A 22,138-nucleotide genomic window follows, 5' to 3' on the forward strand; every position below is an offset into this window, starting at 1 on the left:
TACGCATGCTGACATAGAGTATTAAGTAGAAAGAATGAAGAATTATTTTAAAATCATCATCATCATAATCATCATCATTATCATCATCGGGTAGGTGTGGTAGCCAAGTTATTAAAGCGTTCGCGCGTCACGCCGAAGACCCGGGTTCGATTCCCCACATGGGTACAACGTGTGAAGCCCATTTATGAATATTGCTAAAAGCAGCGTAAAACTAAAATCACTCACACTTTCGTCATCAGACCACATCATTAATCATGTGTACCATCAATCACTATCACGATCACCATCATCAGCATCAAGCATCTTCTTCAACGTCATCAACTGCAATGATACATTTTGACCCTTCTAGTCATCAAAAATGTGCCAAAAGTCTGCCAACGATTTCAGTGAATGTCAGTGTCGGGTAATGTCTTTGACAGAGCTATGAAAATGTTGTCACTCGTCACAACATTACAACTGCATCAGTGCAGATCTACGTAACACGATTCACAGCAGCATATTTCTCTCTTCACCAAGGAGCCGATGCCAAGTACTTCAACATGGACAACACAACGGGAACTCTGACGATGTTGAGTCGCCTGGACGTAGACTCGGTGCCCGTGTCCTACCTGGACAATCTGACCATAGAGGTACAGGACATGGCGGGGCTGAAGGATGTGCAGGCACTGAATCTCACCATCGTGGATGTAGACGACAACAGTCCAACGTTTTCTGAAAATTCCTACAAAGTCACCGTCACGGAAAATTCAACCACGGGTAGGATCGAAAATATACTGAGGGAAAAAAATAAGGGATCATATGTAAGCACAATTGTTCCTTCATTTATATTCCAGGTTCCTTCATAAGTTGTGCAATACAAGGCTTGTGAAGAAACCTAGGAAAAAATAAAGGAACACTTGTGCTTTCATGTGATCCCTTATTTTTCCCTCTGTATCTGTTTGGGTTTGAGTTTCAGTGTACTAGTCAACGGCCTAGTTTCCACGATATAAGCCTGTAAACATTTGACAATTGACTTTTCAGCCATCATTAAACAAAAGATTTTGGTTTATTTGTCCGGCGGTTTGTGTACAAAAGTCATGGTGTGGTGTAGTGGGTTGCACATCCATGTAAATCCTCTGGTCCACACCAACGGATGGTTAGATTAGGATAGTAGGGCTGCTGATGCGAACACCGTCATGGAAATGACGTTAAAATGACGTCACGGAAATGACATGCATTTATGGTGTTACAAATGAGCATGACGTTTTGGTATGTAAAGTTTTCCTACCGGGAAGACAATCAGTCACATACCCGAGCATGGCCACATGAACTATAAATGTAATATCATTCCAGGTTGTTACAGGTCTATGTGTGTCAGTCGGGTTCTTTTCTTTTTAAGGAAAATGACCGATTGTTACACAAATTATTCATTTAACTAGGACATTTATAGTTATTTCGGAAGAGTCAATCGTGTATTATGATGATATCGTCAACAGTCATGCCTATGACCTCCTCTCTACACAGGGACAATACTACTTCTGAACTGCACGGATCCAGACAGGGGGCTCTATGGTCAGTTCAATATCTCGATCGTGTCCGGAGACGCTGGCAACGTGTTCAGTGTCCTCGGGCTGGAGCTGGCGGTGTCGGGCACCGTGGACTACGAGAGTCTCCAGGACCAGGACTACAAGTACATCCTCACCCTGAAGGCTACAGCAGCTTCTGGTGGTGCCAACCCCAAGACTGCAGCCACGGTGGTCATCGTAGAGGTCAGTGTCGAAAACACAGGTGTTATGTGAATAATTGAACACGGGCTTAACAAGCCAACTCTCTAACCACAAGCTTACCCCACTAGAGTGTATGTCATAGTTTCCTTATCAACGTAATATGTGTACATGCACATGCTATTTGTCAAATCTCGGAGATTGACCTGGACAGCAAGTGGTCGCCATGTTGTGAATGCAAGAGAAAATATATCCCCCATCCAACAAAAACAACAACACCAAAAAACACACAAAAAACCCAAAAAAACCCAGCAAAACAAACATACAATATATTTTTTAATAAAAAAAAACAAAACAAAAAAACAACAAAAACAAACAAAAAGCCCAAAACAAACCCAAAACATAATTGTTGTTTATAAAATACAGCACGGGTACCCTACAGCAAAAGGTACATCTGGTACCACATTATGTTCAATATCAAGATAAGAACGTCAGGCATTACCTCGTTTTTCATTTAAAGATGACAATATCACCATCAGATAGTGTTACAGATGAACGTGAAGTTGCCAGGTACCATATAGTATTTCATGCAAGGTGAACTCGTCAAGCACCCTATTGTTTTCCATACAAGGTGAACTCGTCAAGCACCCTATTGTTTTCCATACTAGGTGAAGTCGTCAAGCACCCTATTGTTTTTCATATGACGATAAAGTCAGGTACATTAGTGTATTTTATTTAAAGGTTAAGCTATGATGCATCAGATTCTGTTTCTTGTTAATTTGAAGGCTTCAGGTACAATTTTATTTTTAATTTAAAGGTACTTCCTGCTAACGAGTTTTCGCCCGAATGGAATCAGTCGACAGGAATTGTGGGAGATCGTTTCCCCGACATACCTGTGTACGAGAACGCCACGAGGGGTACTTTGGTCGGAACGTTTCCTGCCAATGATGCCGATGTAGGGAACGATGGCATGCTTGAATATACGATTCTCACATTGACGTCTAGTAAGTAAACCTCCGCGTTAATGAGTGTATGTAAAGTCGGTTTGAGCAGCATGTTGATTTATTCGTGTATGGGCTATTTAGTTGAGCCTATAGCGACACAAGGGATGGCAGGGTAGCCTAGTGGATAAAGCGTTCGCTCGTCGAAGACCCGAGTTCGATTCCCCACATGGGTACAATGTGTGAAGCCAATTTCTGGTGTCCCCAGCCGTCACAATGCTGGAATATTGCTATATGAGATCATGAGCGAATATCATGTTCGGATCCTGCATCTGTGGAACGAACCTCTCCATAGCGAAATGTGGCACTTTGTGACACGTGCTCTTTCTGCCGTTGAGTTATGATTCTATATTTCCAGTACATGATGGTGAAAATATTACTGGATTGTGGAGGGATCGTTTTTGGTGTATCTATTTTCTTACATCGGCGACCTCTGACGAGTGAAAGCTGTAACCATGAGGCTACCCCAACACCGCTGTTACTCATTAAGACGCGCCATATAGCTGGAATATTGCTGAGTGAGGCCTTTAACAACAAACCAACAACAATACATTAAGCCGGGTCACGCTGATTCCACACAAGGTTTACTAACTTCTAGTACTTTAGATGTTGGAAATGGGTTCATCTTATTCTTGAAACTAACTATCTTAACAAAAACAACAACAAACGATTTCTCTTTAGGTTCGGGCAAGGTTTCGAGGAGCCTCTTTCAGATAGATGCCGCTAACGGCGAACTGCGCACATCCGGTGACCTTGACCGAGACGCAGGAACTGGAGGTGTGGAGTTCTACAACATCACAATCCAAGTGTCCGATAGTGGAAATCCACCGAATTCAATCCAAGCTAACTTCAGCGTATTGCTGTTGAATGTCAATGACAACGCCCCGACGTTAGACGTGACTGCATCTGACGTCGTTGTTCGCGAGGATGTGAATATTGGCGACGTCATCTACAGCTTTGCCGGTGTGTCCGACAAGGATGGAGACACCGTCATCATCATGGTGAATGGAAATGCCTCCGATACGTTCGAGGTCCAGACAGGCAATCTGAGATTACGGAATAGTCTTGACTATGAAGGGGAAACATGCTTTACCATATCACTTACGTAAGTATCAGTTACGTACAGTGATGATAGACGCCGCTTTGAGCACTTCAGTTAGATCATCGCGGGTAAGCTTGATGATGTTTGAGTATACCTTCAATGATGCAAGTCTTATACGTTTATCAGTTTTCGAGCCTAGGTTTGGTTAAGACATACTATGGATCATATTCGCAATGACTCAGGGACTCGAACCATGGTCCAGAGGACCCCGCCACACATTAAGTTGAATGTTAACCCCGGGCACTTGTCTCGATAAACGATGTAGCTTTAAAATTCATGGACGTTGTATCCATGCTGTACGTAATGTACAAGCCTTGAGGTTTGTTTTTCTTTCCTAAGGTGTTTGTTTTTTCCATGTCATATCCTGCAACATACGAGAGTCTAAACTTGAACCTTTTGTAGTACAACAATTTTCTCAGCGACATTTCGTGCTTATTAACGAAACATAAAAGATCAGGACAAATCTGACGTAGTTCTATAGAGAGGATCGTGGAGCGCGCTACTCGTCTTGGCAATTAGTGACATATACGCCATTATCATATGTACTTCCTTTGAAGTTCAGCTGTGATCTTCTTTCACATGCTGTGTGTATTTCACACTGATAGTAATTTTGACTGAGACTGGAGATGAAATTTCATACATTATTTGTTCGATGTTGTGCTATTATATTAATAGAGAGCAGGGCGTGTTTTTGGTTCCGTCTTCTTGGGTGGCTAAGCTTTGAATTTGGAATATACTGTTAATTCACATGAACATATGTCACAGTTGAATACGTATTCCTGTCTAAATTATTTATTGTTCAAATGTGTCAAATGATTAAAATCCTCTCTTGCTCACTGATGTATATATTTTAGGCGCGCAGTGCATATGGATATTTTTCTAATTGGTTGTGTCGTCACATTGTGTGGGGTATCTCCCCACCCCGCTTTATACCCTATATTCTTATTATCATCACACTCAAGGAAATGTTTGTTTGATAAAAAGATTCTGAACAAGTACATGTAGGGAGACCCTTAATAGAGCAAAAGGGAGACTGGGGACTTGTCAGATGTTGCGCTGCGAGTCTAAACCTGGAAACCGGTTTAAACCCAAATAAACGCCGGAAACCCTGTCCGTTTCCCCTTTTCGAATGTAATTATTGTCAAACATATGTGATTATATAAGCCTTAGAATTTTGAAATCAGCACAGTTACTTTGAACTTTTTAATCTAGTATACTGTCGAGCAAAAGAAAGTATACACTCGAAACTTACATTTGATAAATATATTGAATACGTTATCAAAATGTTACTAGGCTGTATAGGCCAGGAGCATTAGACATGACATTGGAAAAAAATAGTAGAAAGCTGAATTTTTCAGGAAAGCTTCAGAACATCATTGCCATCTACAAGACACAAAGTTCTGCAAATTCTACCTTGTGGCATTTTCAAAATGGCCGCCGATTTCAAGATTGCCGCCAAAATCTTAAAATGATTATGCAAACATATATTTTGTAAATAATTATGCCATGTGATATATCAAATGAAAGCTCATCTCACAGGAATTCCAAATATATTGATATCATGCCTTGTGGCATTTTCAAAATGGCCGCCAATTTCAAAATGGCCACCATTGTCCTTAAAATAATCATGGCAATGATGTTCTGAAGCTTTCCTGAAAAATTCTTCCTACTATTTTTTTCCAATGTTACCTATTGTTTGTGTCTAATGCTCCTGGCCTAGTAAACAGTAGCCGAAACACTGAAAACATGAGTCCAAACCACAACTGTGATACACACATGAAATACCTCACCACTGAATAAACATGTTTTTGCTTCATAGAAAGACATGAAAAGTGGGTGTATTTCATCAATGCCCGTCAAGTTACATACAAAATGTATGAATGTCAGTGTGATTGTTGGTTTGCTTGTTGTTTACAGTGCCACGGATGGTCAGTTTGAGACACAGATGTCCCTGACTGTAAAGATCTTGGACGTCGTTGACGAGACTCCCATTATAACGGTCCTGAACCCTCTGTCCGTCCCAGAAGGGCTGCCCGAGGGTGTCAGGTTAGGGAAGTTGTTCGACGTGGTGGACAAAGATGCCAATGACAATCTAACGTACAGTCTACAAGGTACGTGCTACACAAATGTCAACTTTCCATTATGTCGAGCAATATTCCAACAGCTCCAGCCCGAGGTGTTTATATTTTACAATACAACTGGTACAACTGAGCAGTAATATGACTCATATTGTCAAAGTGACAACACTCAATGCCTCAGTAAAGCTTTCTAAAAACGTTATGGTAGACATATGGAGGATATTTCCAAATTTGACGCATTAGTGACACACTTGATGTCCGATGCAACTCCCTATTTTGACTTACGTTCTCGATTTGTTTCAAGGGAACAATTCACTAGCCGTTGCATGTGTTTATGACGGATGGCACAGGTGATGCAGGGTACAGTCACTGTTTCGCGAACACCTGATATCTAAACAATTCTGATAGTGATATGCTCGTCATATAGTCGGAATTTTACAATGGAAATCAATTTTCTTTCTTATTGATGTGCAAAGGGTGTTGTCGTTTCTACTAAGAAGCGTCATCGACAATTTCACATTTTGTCAAGTGAACCGTTAAGTGTACCTTGTACGATTGTATTTTGTTCCCAAAATACACAATGTATTCGTACTGTAGGTGATCATGTGCTGACACATGTCATTGTATCCCAGATACGTAGATTGATGCTCATGGTGTTGATCACTGTATTGTCTGGTCCAGATTCAATTATTTACTGACCGACGCCATAGAGCTGGAATATTATTTTGAGGTTTCAAAAGTCCTTTACTTTCCTAATACCACTATAGGACAAACTGTACAGATCAACTGATACCTGAAAAAATAAATAAAATAATTGAAAACAAAATAAATATATATATAAATAAATAAATAAACAAATGGATAGATAAACAAAATAACTAACATAAATAAATAGAATAGATAAATAAACCAAAGTAATAAAACCATTAAGACATCACTCGCTCTCTCATTCATACACATGCATCCTAGCTTGGGATATTGCTAATTGCAGCGTTAAATAACAAACGAAAAAAACAACAAATTGTCCACATCACATTAAGTCTTGCACCCGTGTCCTCACATACCTGTAATACTGTTAAAAGCGGTGGTTAACCCAACCAGGATGGTTTGTCCGGAATAACGGGATATAAAGTATGGCGTTTATGATGGACAGGTAATGGCAGCATGGACTACTTCACCATCGACCCCATCCTCGGGGTCCTGACTCTCCGCAAGCCCATAGACCGTGATGGCGCGAATGGGGTGTTGTCAGTTACAATGAACATCACCGTCACCGACTCCGCCAACAACACCGACACCAAGCCCCTCGTCATCGATATTACAGACATCAACGACAATGTCCCCGATTGCTCAATGGATGTACAAGTAATAACGCTCATGGAGAATGTTCCAGAAAGTAAGGCTTGGTACATTTGCTAACTATATATTTGACTTTACGTACCGTTCTTTAGTCAGAGGACCGTTCTATAGCCCGGAGTGCAGCGGATCGATACGTCATGTGGTACGTATGTGCCCTTGCTCGAGTCAGTATAGTGTGTCTGAGTGGGGTATTAATTCTTCACTGCGGCATGGTCTGCACTATAAAACCAGCTTCTTACATGAAATACAAGCAAGAGGCAACTAACGACGGATCGGGAATACCATGGTACGTATGGCTCGCTGACTTGGTTGAGCAACACGGGATCGGATCGTATCCAGCTCATGATGTTGATCACTGGATTGTCTGGTCCAGACTCGAGTATTTACAGACAGTTGCCATATAGCTGGAACATTGCTGAGTGCGCCGTTAAACACCAAACCAACCAACCAACATTAAATACATAAATGTTTGTGAGCAGCTGGAGTAGGATATGCTAACTCTTTTCACATGTCCCTGGTGTCAACACTGATCTTCGGTGATGGGTCCATCTAAGTGGAGTCCGACACGTGAAGGTCGGGCTAGAGTTGGCATTCAGTAACCCATGCTTGTCGCAAGAGGAGACCAACGGGATCGGGTGGTCAGGCTCGCTGGCTTGGTTGATGTATATCATCATATACAAGCTCGATACGTCATTCAGTAAATCACATTACATCCAAATACCCAGTGCACACGCATATGTCGTTTTACATTTTCAGCAAGAATATGTTTTATTATGTTATGCTAGATTATTATTTAACCTTGCAAATAGGTGAGGTGAGGTGAAATTGGGTTTAACGTCGTGCTTGAGAATATTTCGCTCATATGACGACGTGCATGCGTGTGTATGTGTATGTGCGGCTGCTTGTATTAGCCCAGACTGAAGCTGGTTTTATAGTGCTAGTTCACTGAGATACCATGCCGCAGTGAAGCATGAATACCCCACTCAGACACTTTAAACTGACTCCGAGCCGACCAGTCCTTGTTGTACCCATTAATGCCGAGCGTCAGACACGGACCAACAGGTACCATATTTTAACGTCTTTTGGTATTACGCGGTCGGGGAACCTTGCAAATAGCGTGTTATAAGAAGTATCCTGCTTCACAGAATCAGCAGTTTCTACATAGGGAGTATTTTTCACGTATTTTCTCAAACATGCCACTCAAGTAAAATGCCATTTCTACAGTTGACGTATTAATCATTGGTCCGAGTATAATGCTATTCAGCATCACTTGGAATCACCCAGAGGCAAATATACTATTCACACTTTGCTAAGGATCAGATCATTGATTCAACAGAAAACTATGATGTGGGGTCTAATTTGGATTTAAATATCGAAGCTTATTGTAAGCATGGATCCTAGGTTTGTCACTGCATCTTGTGGATCCCATACCTGCTATTGACAGGTGTTGTGAGCTTGCCAATGACTCGTCAATGATTTGCAAAATGGTTGATTGGTGCCATGAAAACCAATTTTATGGTTACTCATGTATGAAGTGCATAAGGTTAGATTAAAGTGGTTGTTTGCCTAAAGAAGGGTTACCATATTATTATTTATCCATTTTTAAATGGATACAATTTCAAATTATAAATCTATGGTTAAAGTAAAGTTGGGAATTTTGGTGATGCTTATCAAAGTGTGAGTAGTATAAGTATACACAGGTTTCTTATAAATGGAAATTACTTTTTGAGATGTCACCCTCGCCCGGTTCACGTGTACCGACAAAGATAACGATGGAAACGACACAGTGACACTTGTGCTGACGAATGAGGAGGTGCTTCCCTTCAAAGTAGACGGGATGTCGTTGATAACCACCAGCATGTCTGTGGACCTTGAGAGTCTCGGCAGTAGTAACTTCGATGTACAACTCACCTTCACAGATACACTTAATGGAGGACGTTCCAACGCTTTTACATTCAACGTGGGAGTAAATGTAAGGCATTTGTCTGCTGGGTGTTTTGTATACTTTAGACTTCACGCCGCTTCAAACAATTTAATAATATATCATTGTGGCGTTTTTGCAACATGGCTACGCAATGTTTGTGACTTGTAAGTCTCAATCACAATATTTTTCGAAATATTTAATTTGCTTTTACTTTGAAAATAATCCCGACACACCAAGTGTGTAATTTATTTTGTACGTCAGTATTTTACGTCATGTCAGCTTAATGCACTTGGCAAACTAAAATGTCGCCGGTTACGTTAATTGGTGACGCTCACGTTTATGGTGGTAGCAAAACAATGGTGTCAACCTGGGTGTCAACTCATGGCAAAATGGAAGTGCGCGGCTAAGGAACACAACTTAGAATGGCGACCCTGTTGAAGAATGAGCCGAAAGCCATTTTAAATCCTTGTGATCCTTACCTGTGTTCAGATACGTTGATGGTTGGCTCGACTGCCAGATACGGCATGATCACAATGCTCATTTTGTGAGCTGCATACACGAGGCTTCATTACATGGTAAATGTCTATGGCTGATTCGAGTTGAAGCATTAAGGATAAACCAGGAATCAATAGGGACCGTATTGTTTGGGAAATTGGTAAATATCCACACAGACCAATTTACCCTTGGCACACATGACAAGATAACAATCACAATATAATGGGTTGAAATGGGCTGGCTTTCGGCTAACGAGCGGATGTTTCAATCACTGGATCACTCCGCCGCAAGATAGTTATATACAAAATGGTCTGAGTGTATGATATTATATTCCAACTTGTTAATTCGTTTCAAATGAATTCCCACTATATTAGTGTGATAAACGACTTTAATGTGTAGTCGTTTTATGAGTGAGTGAGTTTAGTTTTACGCCGCACTCAGCAATATTCCAGCTATATGGCGGCGGTCTGTAAATAATCGAGTCTGGACCAACAATCCAGTGATCAACAGCATGACCATCGATCTGCGCAATTGGGAACCGATGTCATGTGTCAACCATGTCAGCGAGCCTGACCACCCGATCCCATTAGACTTTAATGTATAGACGTTTTATGAGTGAGTGGGTATAGTTTTACGCCGCACTCAGCAATATTCCAGCTACATGGCGGCGGTCTGTAAATAATCGAGTCTGGACCAGACAATCCAGTGATCAACAGCATGAGCATCGATCTGTGCAATTGGGACCGATGTCATGTGTCAACGATGTCCCGTTAGTCGCCTCTTACGACAAGCATGGGTTACTGAAGGCTCATTCTAACCCGGCCCTTCACGGGTTAGTCGTATTATGGTGTCATGTAACATCAAATTGTATGTAGCGGTATTAATGGTAACTAATGCTATGTTCAATTGTTGCCGAAGTATTGTCGCCGGATCAAAGATCAATACAATACATTGCTTGTTTGAGAAAAAGTTACAAAATATCCTTAAATTCGATTGGGTGCTGGTAAAATAGCTTGACATTGAAATGTGCCATTTTACGGACATTTCTAGCAAGTAGGGGTGACTATTGAGGGAGAAACAACTATTGCGATAGTCTATTGCAAGTTACTATTGCGATAGCGATAGTCTATTGCGACCAACCATTGCAATACTACTGCAGTAGTGTTTTTTCTCTCCTTGAATTGTCTCATATGAAGTCATTTCCCAAATGAATGTATAGTTTATAAGAAATACTAACAAGCTGAAGTAGTCTCAGTCTCTTTTGATAACTGACAAGGAACTTCAACTTCAGATCAAGTTTGTTTAAGAGGTAGCAGGGGCGGATAACTCTAAATCAAAGTGAACGAATCTGGAACTTCCTGTATTTTGCGCTGCGGATTTATCAACGGAAGTCAACTACTAAACTATCGATAGTAAAACATACTATCGATGCATCGATAGTTTTTCGTTTCTACCGTCGATTAATTGCTATCGGAGATTCAACAATTGCAATCCATCGATAGCTCGATGCATCGTTACACCCTTACTAGCAATGGCGAGAAAGAGTTGATTTTATGTAAAACCGCTTCGATAACTACAGTCACACATTCATCAAATTCACATAGGTATGGCGGGGTCTATAAGTGGTTAAAGAGTACTCTCATCACACTGAAGACCCAGCTCCATTCTCAACGCTGGTATAATCTGTGCTCTCTGTCATTGTAGCTACAGCTGTATAGGTTACGCTCATCCTCTCTACCAAGAGGTCAAACCAAAGATTTAGGGAGTGAGTGAGTGAGTGAGTTAGGTTTACGCCGCACTCAGCAATATTCCAGCTATATGGCGGTGGTCTGTAAATAATCGAGTGTGGACCAGACAATCCAGTGATCAACGGCATGAGCATCGATTACTGAAGATTACGACAAGCATGGGCTACTGAAGATTCAACCTAACCCGGACCTTCACGGGTCCAAAAGATTTAGGGCAAAAAATGTGGTCAATATGGATTTGTCATAAAAGAAAACAACACACATAAAGAAAGATTTCTTTTAGATTGTAATAAATCTTTCTTAATGTGTGTGTTTTCTTTTATGACAAATCCATATCGACCACAATATCACATATTTTATGTCATACATTCCTACGTGTAACCGGCATTGTCGCCATGGGTATGGACTTCTCTGCATAGAAATTAGTGATGATTCAGCAATTGTTCAGCCACATGATGATGAATCGGATTCATGTGGCGAATCGATCTGGTTCTTTCGTTGACGACCATACACTTTGATCACTTGGCTATCCCACCGCCTAGTTAACTATGAAATAAAGAGAAATTCAATACATGAAAAACAGCTTCACAACTGAACACGACATAACAGTTCGCTCTGTTGTCAAACCAATGATGTCGCTGATGACATGTATTTCTGTGTAAGATATAATGGTGTTTCAGATTGTTGGCATCAACGAGTTCGCTCCTGGGTGGAACATCTCATCTCCATCGCTTACCGTCAGCGAGGATGAGGAGGTTGGAACTATCTTGGCCTACTTGACAGCCACCGACATGGACGCGGGACCTGATGGCGACCTCATCTACAACATCACCAACATAACAGACGGTGTGTTTTTTAGAAGTGCCGTGGTTAACAGAATATCTGCTGATTCTCAAAAAAAGGAAAATTGGAATAGGCCAGTGGTGAAAGTATTCTCTCTTCATGCCAAATTCTCGGGAACGATTTGGGAAGTCGAATTATTACCGCTGGGCTTGATATTGCTGGAATATTGCCGAAAACGGCGTAAAACCACATTCACTCACTCCCACCAATGAGGGGATCCGTTGCATAAATCCATTTCTTCCGCCATGTAAATCCGACACAAATGCTAGACAGCAAAAACTATTGTTCAGTGTGGTGGGACACATGTCCCACCCACAGACTGCATCCATCCATCCATCATCGTGAACCCACAACCACGGTGTGATCGTGACGTGTTTCACAATTACGTCAAGTACTGACACAAGGTCGTGAAAACTGACAGCGTGCCCGTCCACCGAACTCCTTGCACGCATTTTGTGCGAGTCCCACCTTTGACTTATTTGAGTGAGTGAGTTTAGTTTTACGCCGCATTTAGCAATATTTCAGCAACACCACGGCGGGGGACACCAGAAATGGGCTTCACACATGGTACCCATGTAGGGAACCGAATCCGGGCCGTCGGCGTAACTTTTTTGTTCAGTGTTTATGATGTGTTCAATGGTGACTGGAAAGCCACCCGTGAAGCCTTCACAAAGCATCAAAATATCAGTGAAATATGTATCCTACCTGCTTTTGATAAAATCCCCAAGATCGCAGTTCTCTATTTTACAATTCAGTTATTAAGTACAGGAATTGTTTTTTAGCTATATTATGTAAAATATGAGTGAGTTGGTTTTACGCCGCTTTTAGCAATATTCCAGCAATATCACGGCGGGGGACACTAAAAATATGCTTTACAAATTGTACTCATGTGCGGAATCGAACCCGGGTCTTCGGCATGACGAACGAACGCTTTAACCACTAGGCTACCCCGCCGCCCCATATGAGGAATTACTACCCATATCGGAAAGGTTACACAATACGTGCTACTGTTTTCGTGTATTCTCATTTAATTATATATTTGTTCACATTGTCTATTTCACGTCAAGTATCCTATTGTGTTCAATGTTTGAGATAAGACGCACACATGGTGATGTCACATCAACGCACTGTCGAAAATAATTGAAAAATGACTTCGCCATTTTTCATGAAGCTCCAGGCGGTTTCATATGACATCGTTTCAAGTAAAACGAGACTGAATGAAACCTTTCTCGTATTCGGGAAAACCATATTTTACAAAATTTGCCAGAAAAATAATTATGGGAATGAAAAAAAGCTACTTACGGACTTCCTCGCCTCCTGAAATAATGTAATAATAATAGTAATAGTCCGCTTATATAGCGCTCATATCACGGAGCTACGTACACCACTATCCCCGGTCATAGGACACTATCGTACTTTCCGATACTTTTTCAACTCCTTGGGGATCAGACAGCCATGCTGCCTGTTAGGCACAATGAACTTAACACTCACATTGCCAGCACATCCTCACGGGTACCCATTTTACAGCTGGGTAAACTGAGACAATGATGATCTAAGTGTCTCGTCCAAGGAAACTACGCAAATGTGCCCACCTCGGGACCCGAGGTGCCTCCACCGGAGTTGAACCCGGGCCTTCAGCGTGATAGGCAGACGCCTTACCACTGCACTACTGCGCTAATGCAGTAAACCCCAGTTATAACGAACTCAAAGGTACCGCCAGTTTTAGTTCGTTATAACCGTAGTTCGTTACAGGCATTTCAGGTAAAATAAGCAACAAATGACCGGGACCCAAAAAAGTTCGTCATATCCGTTAGATCGTTATAAGCATGTTCTTTATAACGTAATTTAGTGTATATAAAATCATTATGGTTATCTCGAAACAAATAATGTGTAATTCCTCGAAATCGAGGGTTTTTCACTGAACGATTAACTTGATTTGCGGTAGATTTTTGTTTACTTAGAAATATCTGTATATTTCCAATCCTAAGACACGGGGATGCCTGCTGAAGATGCTTTCACTATTCATCCAATAACCGGAGCAATACAGACCGCCAAGCCTCTCGATGGGGATGCTGCAACAGGAGGTTCGCGGTTTTACTATCTGGAGCTTATGGCCACTGACCAGGGACAGGAGGCAATGAATGATACCACTAACTTCACAATATTTATCACAAATATAAACGACAACCCCCCGACGTTTGTTGATTTCGCACGACGGATAACTGTCCCCGAGAACGCAGGAATTGATGACGTCATCACAAATATCACCGGATATGACGCAGATATGGATAACGTCACTATTACATTGATCGAAGGGGACGTTGACTATTTCTACGTTAATGAAAGTGCGCTGAGACTGAAGCAGGCTGTGGACCACGAAAGACAGGAGTGTTACATGCTTTCTATAAGGTAAGTTACATGCTGGATTTATAATACGGAAACGTTAACATCACATCTGCTTTTGGCTGACAACAACGAGATGCCACGAAATCGTAAGTGTGCATCTTTACGTCTTTAAATGAAAGCTTTAAAATCATTTCCACAACCACAAGATTGTGATCAGAGCTTTCTGTTCATGTGTGTTGCAACAATAGTATGATGACCTTTTTCTGAGTGCTTCCAGACATTGTATTCAGAATGACAGGCGGACATTAAGTCCCTTTATTCGATTTAAATACGCAATCTCAAGTACCTTCCAGAACTTTGCCTAAATATAGCACAAGTCTAACAATAGCACACTAAGGCCCTTTACTGATTATCCACATATATAGAGATTACAAAACGAGTGGGTTTTGAATATGGAAAATATTCCAACGAGAGATTTTAAACGCTTTAATTTATTCACGAGCGAAATCAACATCCACGTGTTTTGTGATCGATTTACGTATGTTAACAGAACGAAAAGGGAGACATCTCTGTCACGACTACTTTACAGATGAAAATAAACAATCAGTTGAAAAATAATACTAATCCCCAGGAAATTTTAAGTATCCACAAACCAGATTTTTGGTTTGGTTGACATTTTGTAAAGAAATGCTTGAATGGAGTTATAATGTTACTTTAAAACGGAAAGTTCGGCATTATGACGTCACTATCGTTGAATAACCTAGTTTGTTTGCACAACACTAGTTGAATAACTTTCAACTACACCTGTTTCAAATAACCATAATTATCTCATAAAGATATTCAGATCACGTGTGTAATAAACAAGGTTATACACCTGGAACACCGATACACAATGAACAACACCTGGAGATTAAGTGAGCAGTGTACGACCGGTTTCATCCTGGTACCTTTGTGATAACGTCTGTAATATGTTGGTCACATTTTCAAGTGTGTACTATACTTTGCCTGGTAGTGTATAGAGAGGATCCATCACGAGTGGTTGTTTTAACATGGGGTGTATCATCCAAGTTTAAGTTTATCTGTATTTGTCGTGCTTTTGGCGAAGCAAATACCGATTAACGTGGCGAGGACGAGGGACATTTCCTATATTAAAAACAAGAGTCATGAATTCTATATATCATTTTCACATTACTGTTTCCCATTTCAGAAATAAATGCATCAAAACGTATATCAAATTGATCAGAAACCTTATCAACTCTTATGTATCTATCGAGCGAAGTGATACATGTTTTCCATTGCAGTGTGAACGGAAACAGACAACCTGTAAACTCCTTTTTGACATACTCATTTGGCAAAACAAGTTCATGAGTTATGTAGAATAACTAAGACGGTAACGTCGGTAACAACAACGCCTCTGTGCCATTTCATGACATGTCTGGTATAATTACACCGATATTTATCTTTTACGGGGACCGGTCAAAATGCACTATTCCCAACATTATGGGGTTATTATTATGGGTGTATGACATACATTGTACATGTATGTTTTTATGTCGTAAGCTTGTGTCTCGGATAAATGTATTTCATAAAATATAATGTAAGTATATAGAAAGTTGACGTGTTTGAAATTATTGCCATGTTTAATTTCTCACAACTGTCTTGAATACGTCTCTCTTCAGCATGCGTGATGGCGTTTACAGCGTCAATGAGACACTCGTCCTTAACGTGACAGACGTCATAGATGAACCGCCCAATATAGAGACACTGGCTCCTGTACTTGTCGTTGAAGAACTTCCGGTTGGCACAGTAATCGGCGGGGTAGTCCGAGTCACCGATCAGGACAAAGGAGATGCGCTGAAGTATTCGTTGTCAGGTAAGTGGTCATAATTCTCATCACACAGAACCCGAGAAGATCTGGGTTATTTTTGGTCATCGGAAGAGAAGCAACGAGCGGGTGGTCACTGCGACCTGGGATACTCAACGTATCCCATCAATGCTCATGATGTCAAACACTGGATTGTCTGGATCAGACTCCGATACCTAATAACATTAAGAGCAATTGTCCGATGTGAATATATTTTTTAATCCATTTAGTTGTGTTTGATCTTTACACGAAATATAAGACCCTCGGAAGCATCATACCTAAGGACGAAGAAACAGTACTTGTTGCTTTACGGTCATACCCATTAAGGGCGGTGGGGTAGCCTAGTGGTTAAAGCGTTCGCTCGTCACGCCGAAGACCCGGGTTCGATTCCCCACGTGGGTACAATGTGTGAAGCCAATTTCTGATGTCCCCCGCCGTGATATTGCTGGAATATTGCTAAAAGCGGCGTAAAACTAAACTCACTCACTCACTCATACCCATTAAGGGTATACAACAAGAACCAGAATCAAACAATGTCCCTGTGGAGTGTCTATGCTGATACTGTTGCCTTGCTTCCCCTGTGGGCTTGCAAATTAATCCCTGTAAAAGGACTAGCGCCACACGCAGCATTGTTCCACCTATGTGATGGCGGTCTGTAAATAATCGAGTCTGGACCAGACAATCCAGTGATCAACCGTATGAGCATCGATTTACGCAGTTGGGATACGATGACATGTATTAACCCATCCCGTTAGTCGACAAACATGGGTTTCTGAAGACAAATTATTCTAACCCGGATAACAGTACTAGTGCAAGCAGCCACGTTCATACAAGTACACAAGTGCGCACAATTACATGCTTTTTGCGAAATGAGAAAAAATAATCATGACCGCGACGTTAAACCCCGTAATAACTTACCTATTGAACTACAAATAACTCATTACATGTTTGATGGTCCTGAAATCCTCATTACATGTTTGCACTGATATTTGTTTCCTTTATCATGATTAACAGTGAACATGCATGTATTTATGATCAGGTAACCACAGTTCCTACCTGAGTGTGGACAACACCACAGGGGAGTTCCAGGTGCGTGGCCGACTTGACCTCGAGTCCTTGACCTACCCCTACCTTGACCAGCTGACCCTTACCGTCGTGGACCAATCCGGACTCAACGCGTCACAGCAACTCAACTTGACCATCATGGACGTGGACGACAACTTCCCCACATTTTCCTCCACGTTGTATAAGACCATCGTCACAGAGAACACGTCTAATGGTAATGGTAGTTCCAGAAAGTGTTTCTGAAAAGTACTGACCGAAGTGTATACGTGTGTCTGAAATATATCACCATGTAAAGCAATTTAACTATTTGTATGTGCATTACATAAAACAACTATCTAATTTACCTCCGTTATAATATGTTAAAATGTCAAGTTATTTTGGTCGTTTGGATCGAGACAAACTTTGGTAGGTTTAAGTTATATACGCCTATGATCACCTCATGCACTTTGGGGGCGGTGGGGTAGCCTAGTGGTTAAAGCGTTCGCTCGTCACGCCGAAGACCCGGGTTCGAATCCCCACATGGGCACAATGTGTGAAGCCCATTTCTGGTGTCCCCCGCCGTGATATTGCTGGAATATTGCTAAAAGCGGCGTAAAACCATACTCACTCACTCATGCACTTTGATCTTCATCGAACCAGGATCTTATTGCCATTAACATAAATCGTAAATCCACTATGATTACACTGCCTTGTATGTTGGGCTGCCCAGTCATTCAGGTTTTACAGAGAGGCACGGGCCGTCCACTGTCGTCATATAAGGCCTTCCTGTGGAGTGAGTGAGTGAGTGAGTTTAGTTTTACGCCACACTCAGCAATATTCCAGCTATATGGCAGCGGTCTGTAAATAATCGAGTCAGGACCAGACAATCCAGTGATCAATAACAAGAGCATCGATCTGCGCAATTGGGAACCGATGACATGTGTCAACCAAGTCAGCGAGCCTGACCACCCGATCCCGTTAGTCGCCTTGGTTACTGAAGGCCAATATTCTAACCCGGACCTTCACGGTTACCTTCCTGTAGATGACAATTAACCCTTACAGCATGCTCATTCAAACGCGTGCATGTGAATGTTACGCATGTTTTGAACAAGATAGTTCAGTTTTATGCCCGTTTCCTGCAATCAGGCTTTACAGTCGGATTACAACCACTGCCGCGACTGTCGTTGATCATTGTCCCGCCCACCGTCGTTACCGTCACAGTGTAGGTATAGTCATGGTTTTGGTGAAGTTATGGCTGCCGGGACACTTACAGTTGACAGTCAGTAGTAACAGAAGTATCCTGGCTCACTGCTGATGATGTTGAACTACAATGATGAACTAAACTCTATTTCTACTACAGGAAATTGGATAAACAATGGGAGCGCCACACACCAACACATATAATATACAACACCAAATTGTTGACCGAATGTAGACATGTTCCATTATACGTAATATGTCATGTTAGGTTCTTTAACTTTATTTGTGGCATATATATTCCTATGTGTCAAACCGTTACGAGCACCTAAGTCTAACTGGTTGGCTGTTCAAGTAACACTGCTACAACTGAACTGCTCCGACTCGGACCCCGGGGTGAACGGTCAGTTCAATATCTCGATCGTGTCCGGAGACGCTGGCAACGTGTTCAGTGTCCTCGGGCTGGAGCTGGCGGTGTCGGGCACCGTGGACTACGAGAGTCTCCAGGACCAGGACTACAAGTACATCCTCACCCTGAAGGCTACAGCTGCTTCTGGTGGTGCCAACCCCAAGACTGCAGCCACGGTGGTCATCGTAGAGGTCAGTGTCGATAGTCCAACAGTAGAGTTCTTCTGTTGTCATTGGAGAAAATGTTGACTCAACGAATCTAGGGTTGCGGTGCGGATTTTGCAGACAAGATATTCCTGATGTTAATGATAAAAGTGTCGCAACGAATCAAATATTTCATTTGCTTGATAACGGTGTTAGGATTTGAACCGAAACGTCGCATATATTGCAATAAAGAAATTTTCTGTCCCTAAAAAGTGTTCATCCTCTTTATCAAATATTGCAGACGTCTGTATGCTCCACGACATCAGTCAAACTGGAGTGTATTTGGTTACAGTTGAGCTACTTGTCTGAATAAGTGTTGAACTCTGCGGCATGTTCGATTTTGGCGACGAATAGCATTACATTTTTCTCTGCCCTTTCCTCTGGAAACGTCATTAGAAATATATATCCGAAACTACTGTGTTAAAGAAGAGACATTGCGTTAAAATTTGAAGAAACGTTTAACTGTGAACAAATAAGTGTTCTAAAACAACTCTGTACATTCTGTTTTATAATTATGCACAGTACTCTCATCTTAGAGCGACTGGCAGTATACGTCCTCTAATTACCACAGAATCTGCTCATTCCCTTGTCCGTGCTCTAATTCTCAGCAGACTAGATTATTGTAGCAGTCTCTATATTGGCCTCCCTGACACTCTACTTGACAGACTACAAAAAGTCCAAAATACAGCCGCCCGCATCGTCTGCCGTACTTCCAAACACAGTCACATTACCCCAGTTCTAAAGCAGCTCCACTGGTTACCTGTGAGAGCCAGGATTCAATTCAAGACACTCTGCCTCACATACAAGTCCCTTCACGGCCAGGCTCCACCCTACATTGCAGATCTGATCAACCCCTACAGTCCATCGCGCGAATTTCGCTCACAGCAGCAAAACCTTCTGACAGTGCCGAACTACAAACTTAAAACCTTTGGATACAGAACTTTCTCCTACACTTCCCGTCTTGTGGAACTCTATCCCCTTTGACCTCAAACACTCTGAATCTCTTGACTCTTTTAAATCAAATCTCAAAACCTACCTCTTTGCTAAATATTATCCTCAATAGCCTTTATTGTTTATGTATTATGCACCTATTCATTGTAGTTTTCTTGCTTTGTATATATAATGTTTTTATTTTAAGGTACTTATGTAGCGCCAAGAGCATGCTTCTAAGCTTTATAACGAACATGATTATAACAGATGTAACGAACTGTGTTTTTGGTCCCGCTCACTTGCTTACATTTTAGTCGAAATGCGTGTAACGAACTACGGTTGTAACGAACTAAAACTATTTTTCAAAATGTTGAATATTATGCTTATATTTTGTGCAAAGCTGTATATATACGTCTGCAGTAAAATGTGACCATGGTGATATACTAATACACGTTGCCCCTGCATTTAGAATGTCATTCGATGTTCAATATATACTCATGCCAATAATGGTTGTCACCCCCTCCCACCCCAACCCCATACACACCTCACACACCCACCCCACACCCCCTCTCCAATTAAAAAAATTGAAGGGGGTGACAACCATTATTGGCATGAGTATATTAGATACTTAAGATTTTTACATTCAGGGTATTTCTTATTATTATTATCTGCTTATGACATAATGAAATGTGTACAATAAGAACAGATGCATTTTACAGCACATACCAATTCAAGAAGTAACAGTTTCGTGTCTACTTCCGCAGGTACTGCCAGTCAATGAATACGCTCCTAAATGGAAAAACAGTGCGGTGACTACTCCTGGAACGACAATGACGACTGCGACGACCTCAGTACCGGAGAATCCTACGACAACAATGAACACGACTACGTCTGGATCTGCGGAAGTCACAACACAATTAGCGACAACACCGGGGCTTGGGAACGTCAGTAACGTCATTGAGACATCAACGATGAAAACGGAGACACCAACGAATGGACTTAAAACGGGTACAAACCCTCAGAATGCGACTCTATCACAAATCAGTGTGTTTGAAAATGCAACAAGAGGAACGCTTGTGATGTCGATCGCTGCAATTGATGAGGATGCAGGCAAAGACGGCGTTATAACGTACAGCATTCGATATACAGCCTCAGGTACGTACGTCATGATGCGATCTGCTTGCAATTAGTACTTCCTAGCGGCATACGTTAGTTAGTTGTGTCAGGTCACAAAAGGCGTGTGCCAACAATACAGAGGGAAAATTCGGAACATAAAAAAACGTATGTTGCTGAATATGTAACAGTGTGTAAATAAATGTCATTTTAATGTGTTAAACTTCATTATTTTAAACTTAGGTATAAAACATTTATTATTACCAAACTAGCATGTGTTAACACTAACACTTGCACTGTTTAATCAATTCACTGGTAAACTAGCTTGGGGTTAACCTCTTTGGTCATGTGGACAAGGCGTCCGACTTCTGATCAGAAGGTCGTGGTTCGAACCCCAGCACGGGACTCGGAAATGGCCGCTACATTGGCGCCCAACGTGGGGCTGAGCACGTTCATATCAAATTTGAGTAAAATAAGTCTCAGTACCCAACTATGCGGCTCGGGACGTGCCTTCTGTTGACGGGGAGTTTGTAGCAGGGCGTGGAGTCATCCCACAGATGACATCCTTACCTTGTCAGCTTGCTGACGGGGTTAACCTCTTTGGTCATGTGGACAAGGCGTCCGACTTCTGATCAGAAGGTCCGTGGTTCGAATCCCAGCACGGGACTCGGAAATGTTATGGCCGCTACAAATATACCTAAAAGGGAAAATAATATCATATTTGCGAGCAACTGTTCTTAACAAAGAACTAAATCAAAACTATTTGAATTGTCATATTC

General features: G+C 41.6%; 1 protein-coding gene across 1 annotated transcript in view; it reads left to right on the plus strand.

Annotated features, from left to right (window-relative positions):
- LOC124261309 (cadherin-23-like) overlaps positions 1-20,300 on the plus strand; it is a 40,634-nt gene extending 20,334 nt beyond the window's left edge. Inside the window, exons 12-24 of the mRNA XM_046695620.1 lie at positions 420-756; positions 1,504-1,748; positions 2,521-2,707; positions 3,386-3,809; positions 5,724-5,917; positions 7,038-7,280; positions 8,974-9,215; positions 12,091-12,256; positions 14,242-14,662; positions 16,279-16,472; positions 17,503-17,742; positions 19,060-19,304; positions 20,139-20,300. Of these exons, the coding sequence (XP_046551576.1) occupies positions 420-756; positions 1,504-1,748; positions 2,521-2,707; positions 3,386-3,809; positions 5,724-5,917; positions 7,038-7,280; positions 8,974-9,215; positions 12,091-12,256; positions 14,242-14,662; positions 16,279-16,472; positions 17,503-17,742; positions 19,060-19,304; positions 20,139-20,300 (3,300 nt within the window). The remainder of the gene's footprint in view (positions 1-419; positions 757-1,503; positions 1,749-2,520; positions 2,708-3,385; positions 3,810-5,723; positions 5,918-7,037; positions 7,281-8,973; positions 9,216-12,090; positions 12,257-14,241; positions 14,663-16,278; positions 16,473-17,502; positions 17,743-19,059; positions 19,305-20,138) is intronic.
- Positions 20,301-22,138: the final 1,838 nt, after the last annotated feature.

The sequence above is a fragment of the Haliotis rubra genome, unplaced genomic scaffold (genome assembly GCF_003918875.1).
Source record: "Haliotis rubra isolate DU_JTF1 unplaced genomic scaffold, ASM391887v1 Scf1192, whole genome shotgun sequence".
NCBI lineage: Eukaryota > Metazoa > Mollusca > Gastropoda > Lepetellida > Haliotidae > Haliotis > Haliotis rubra.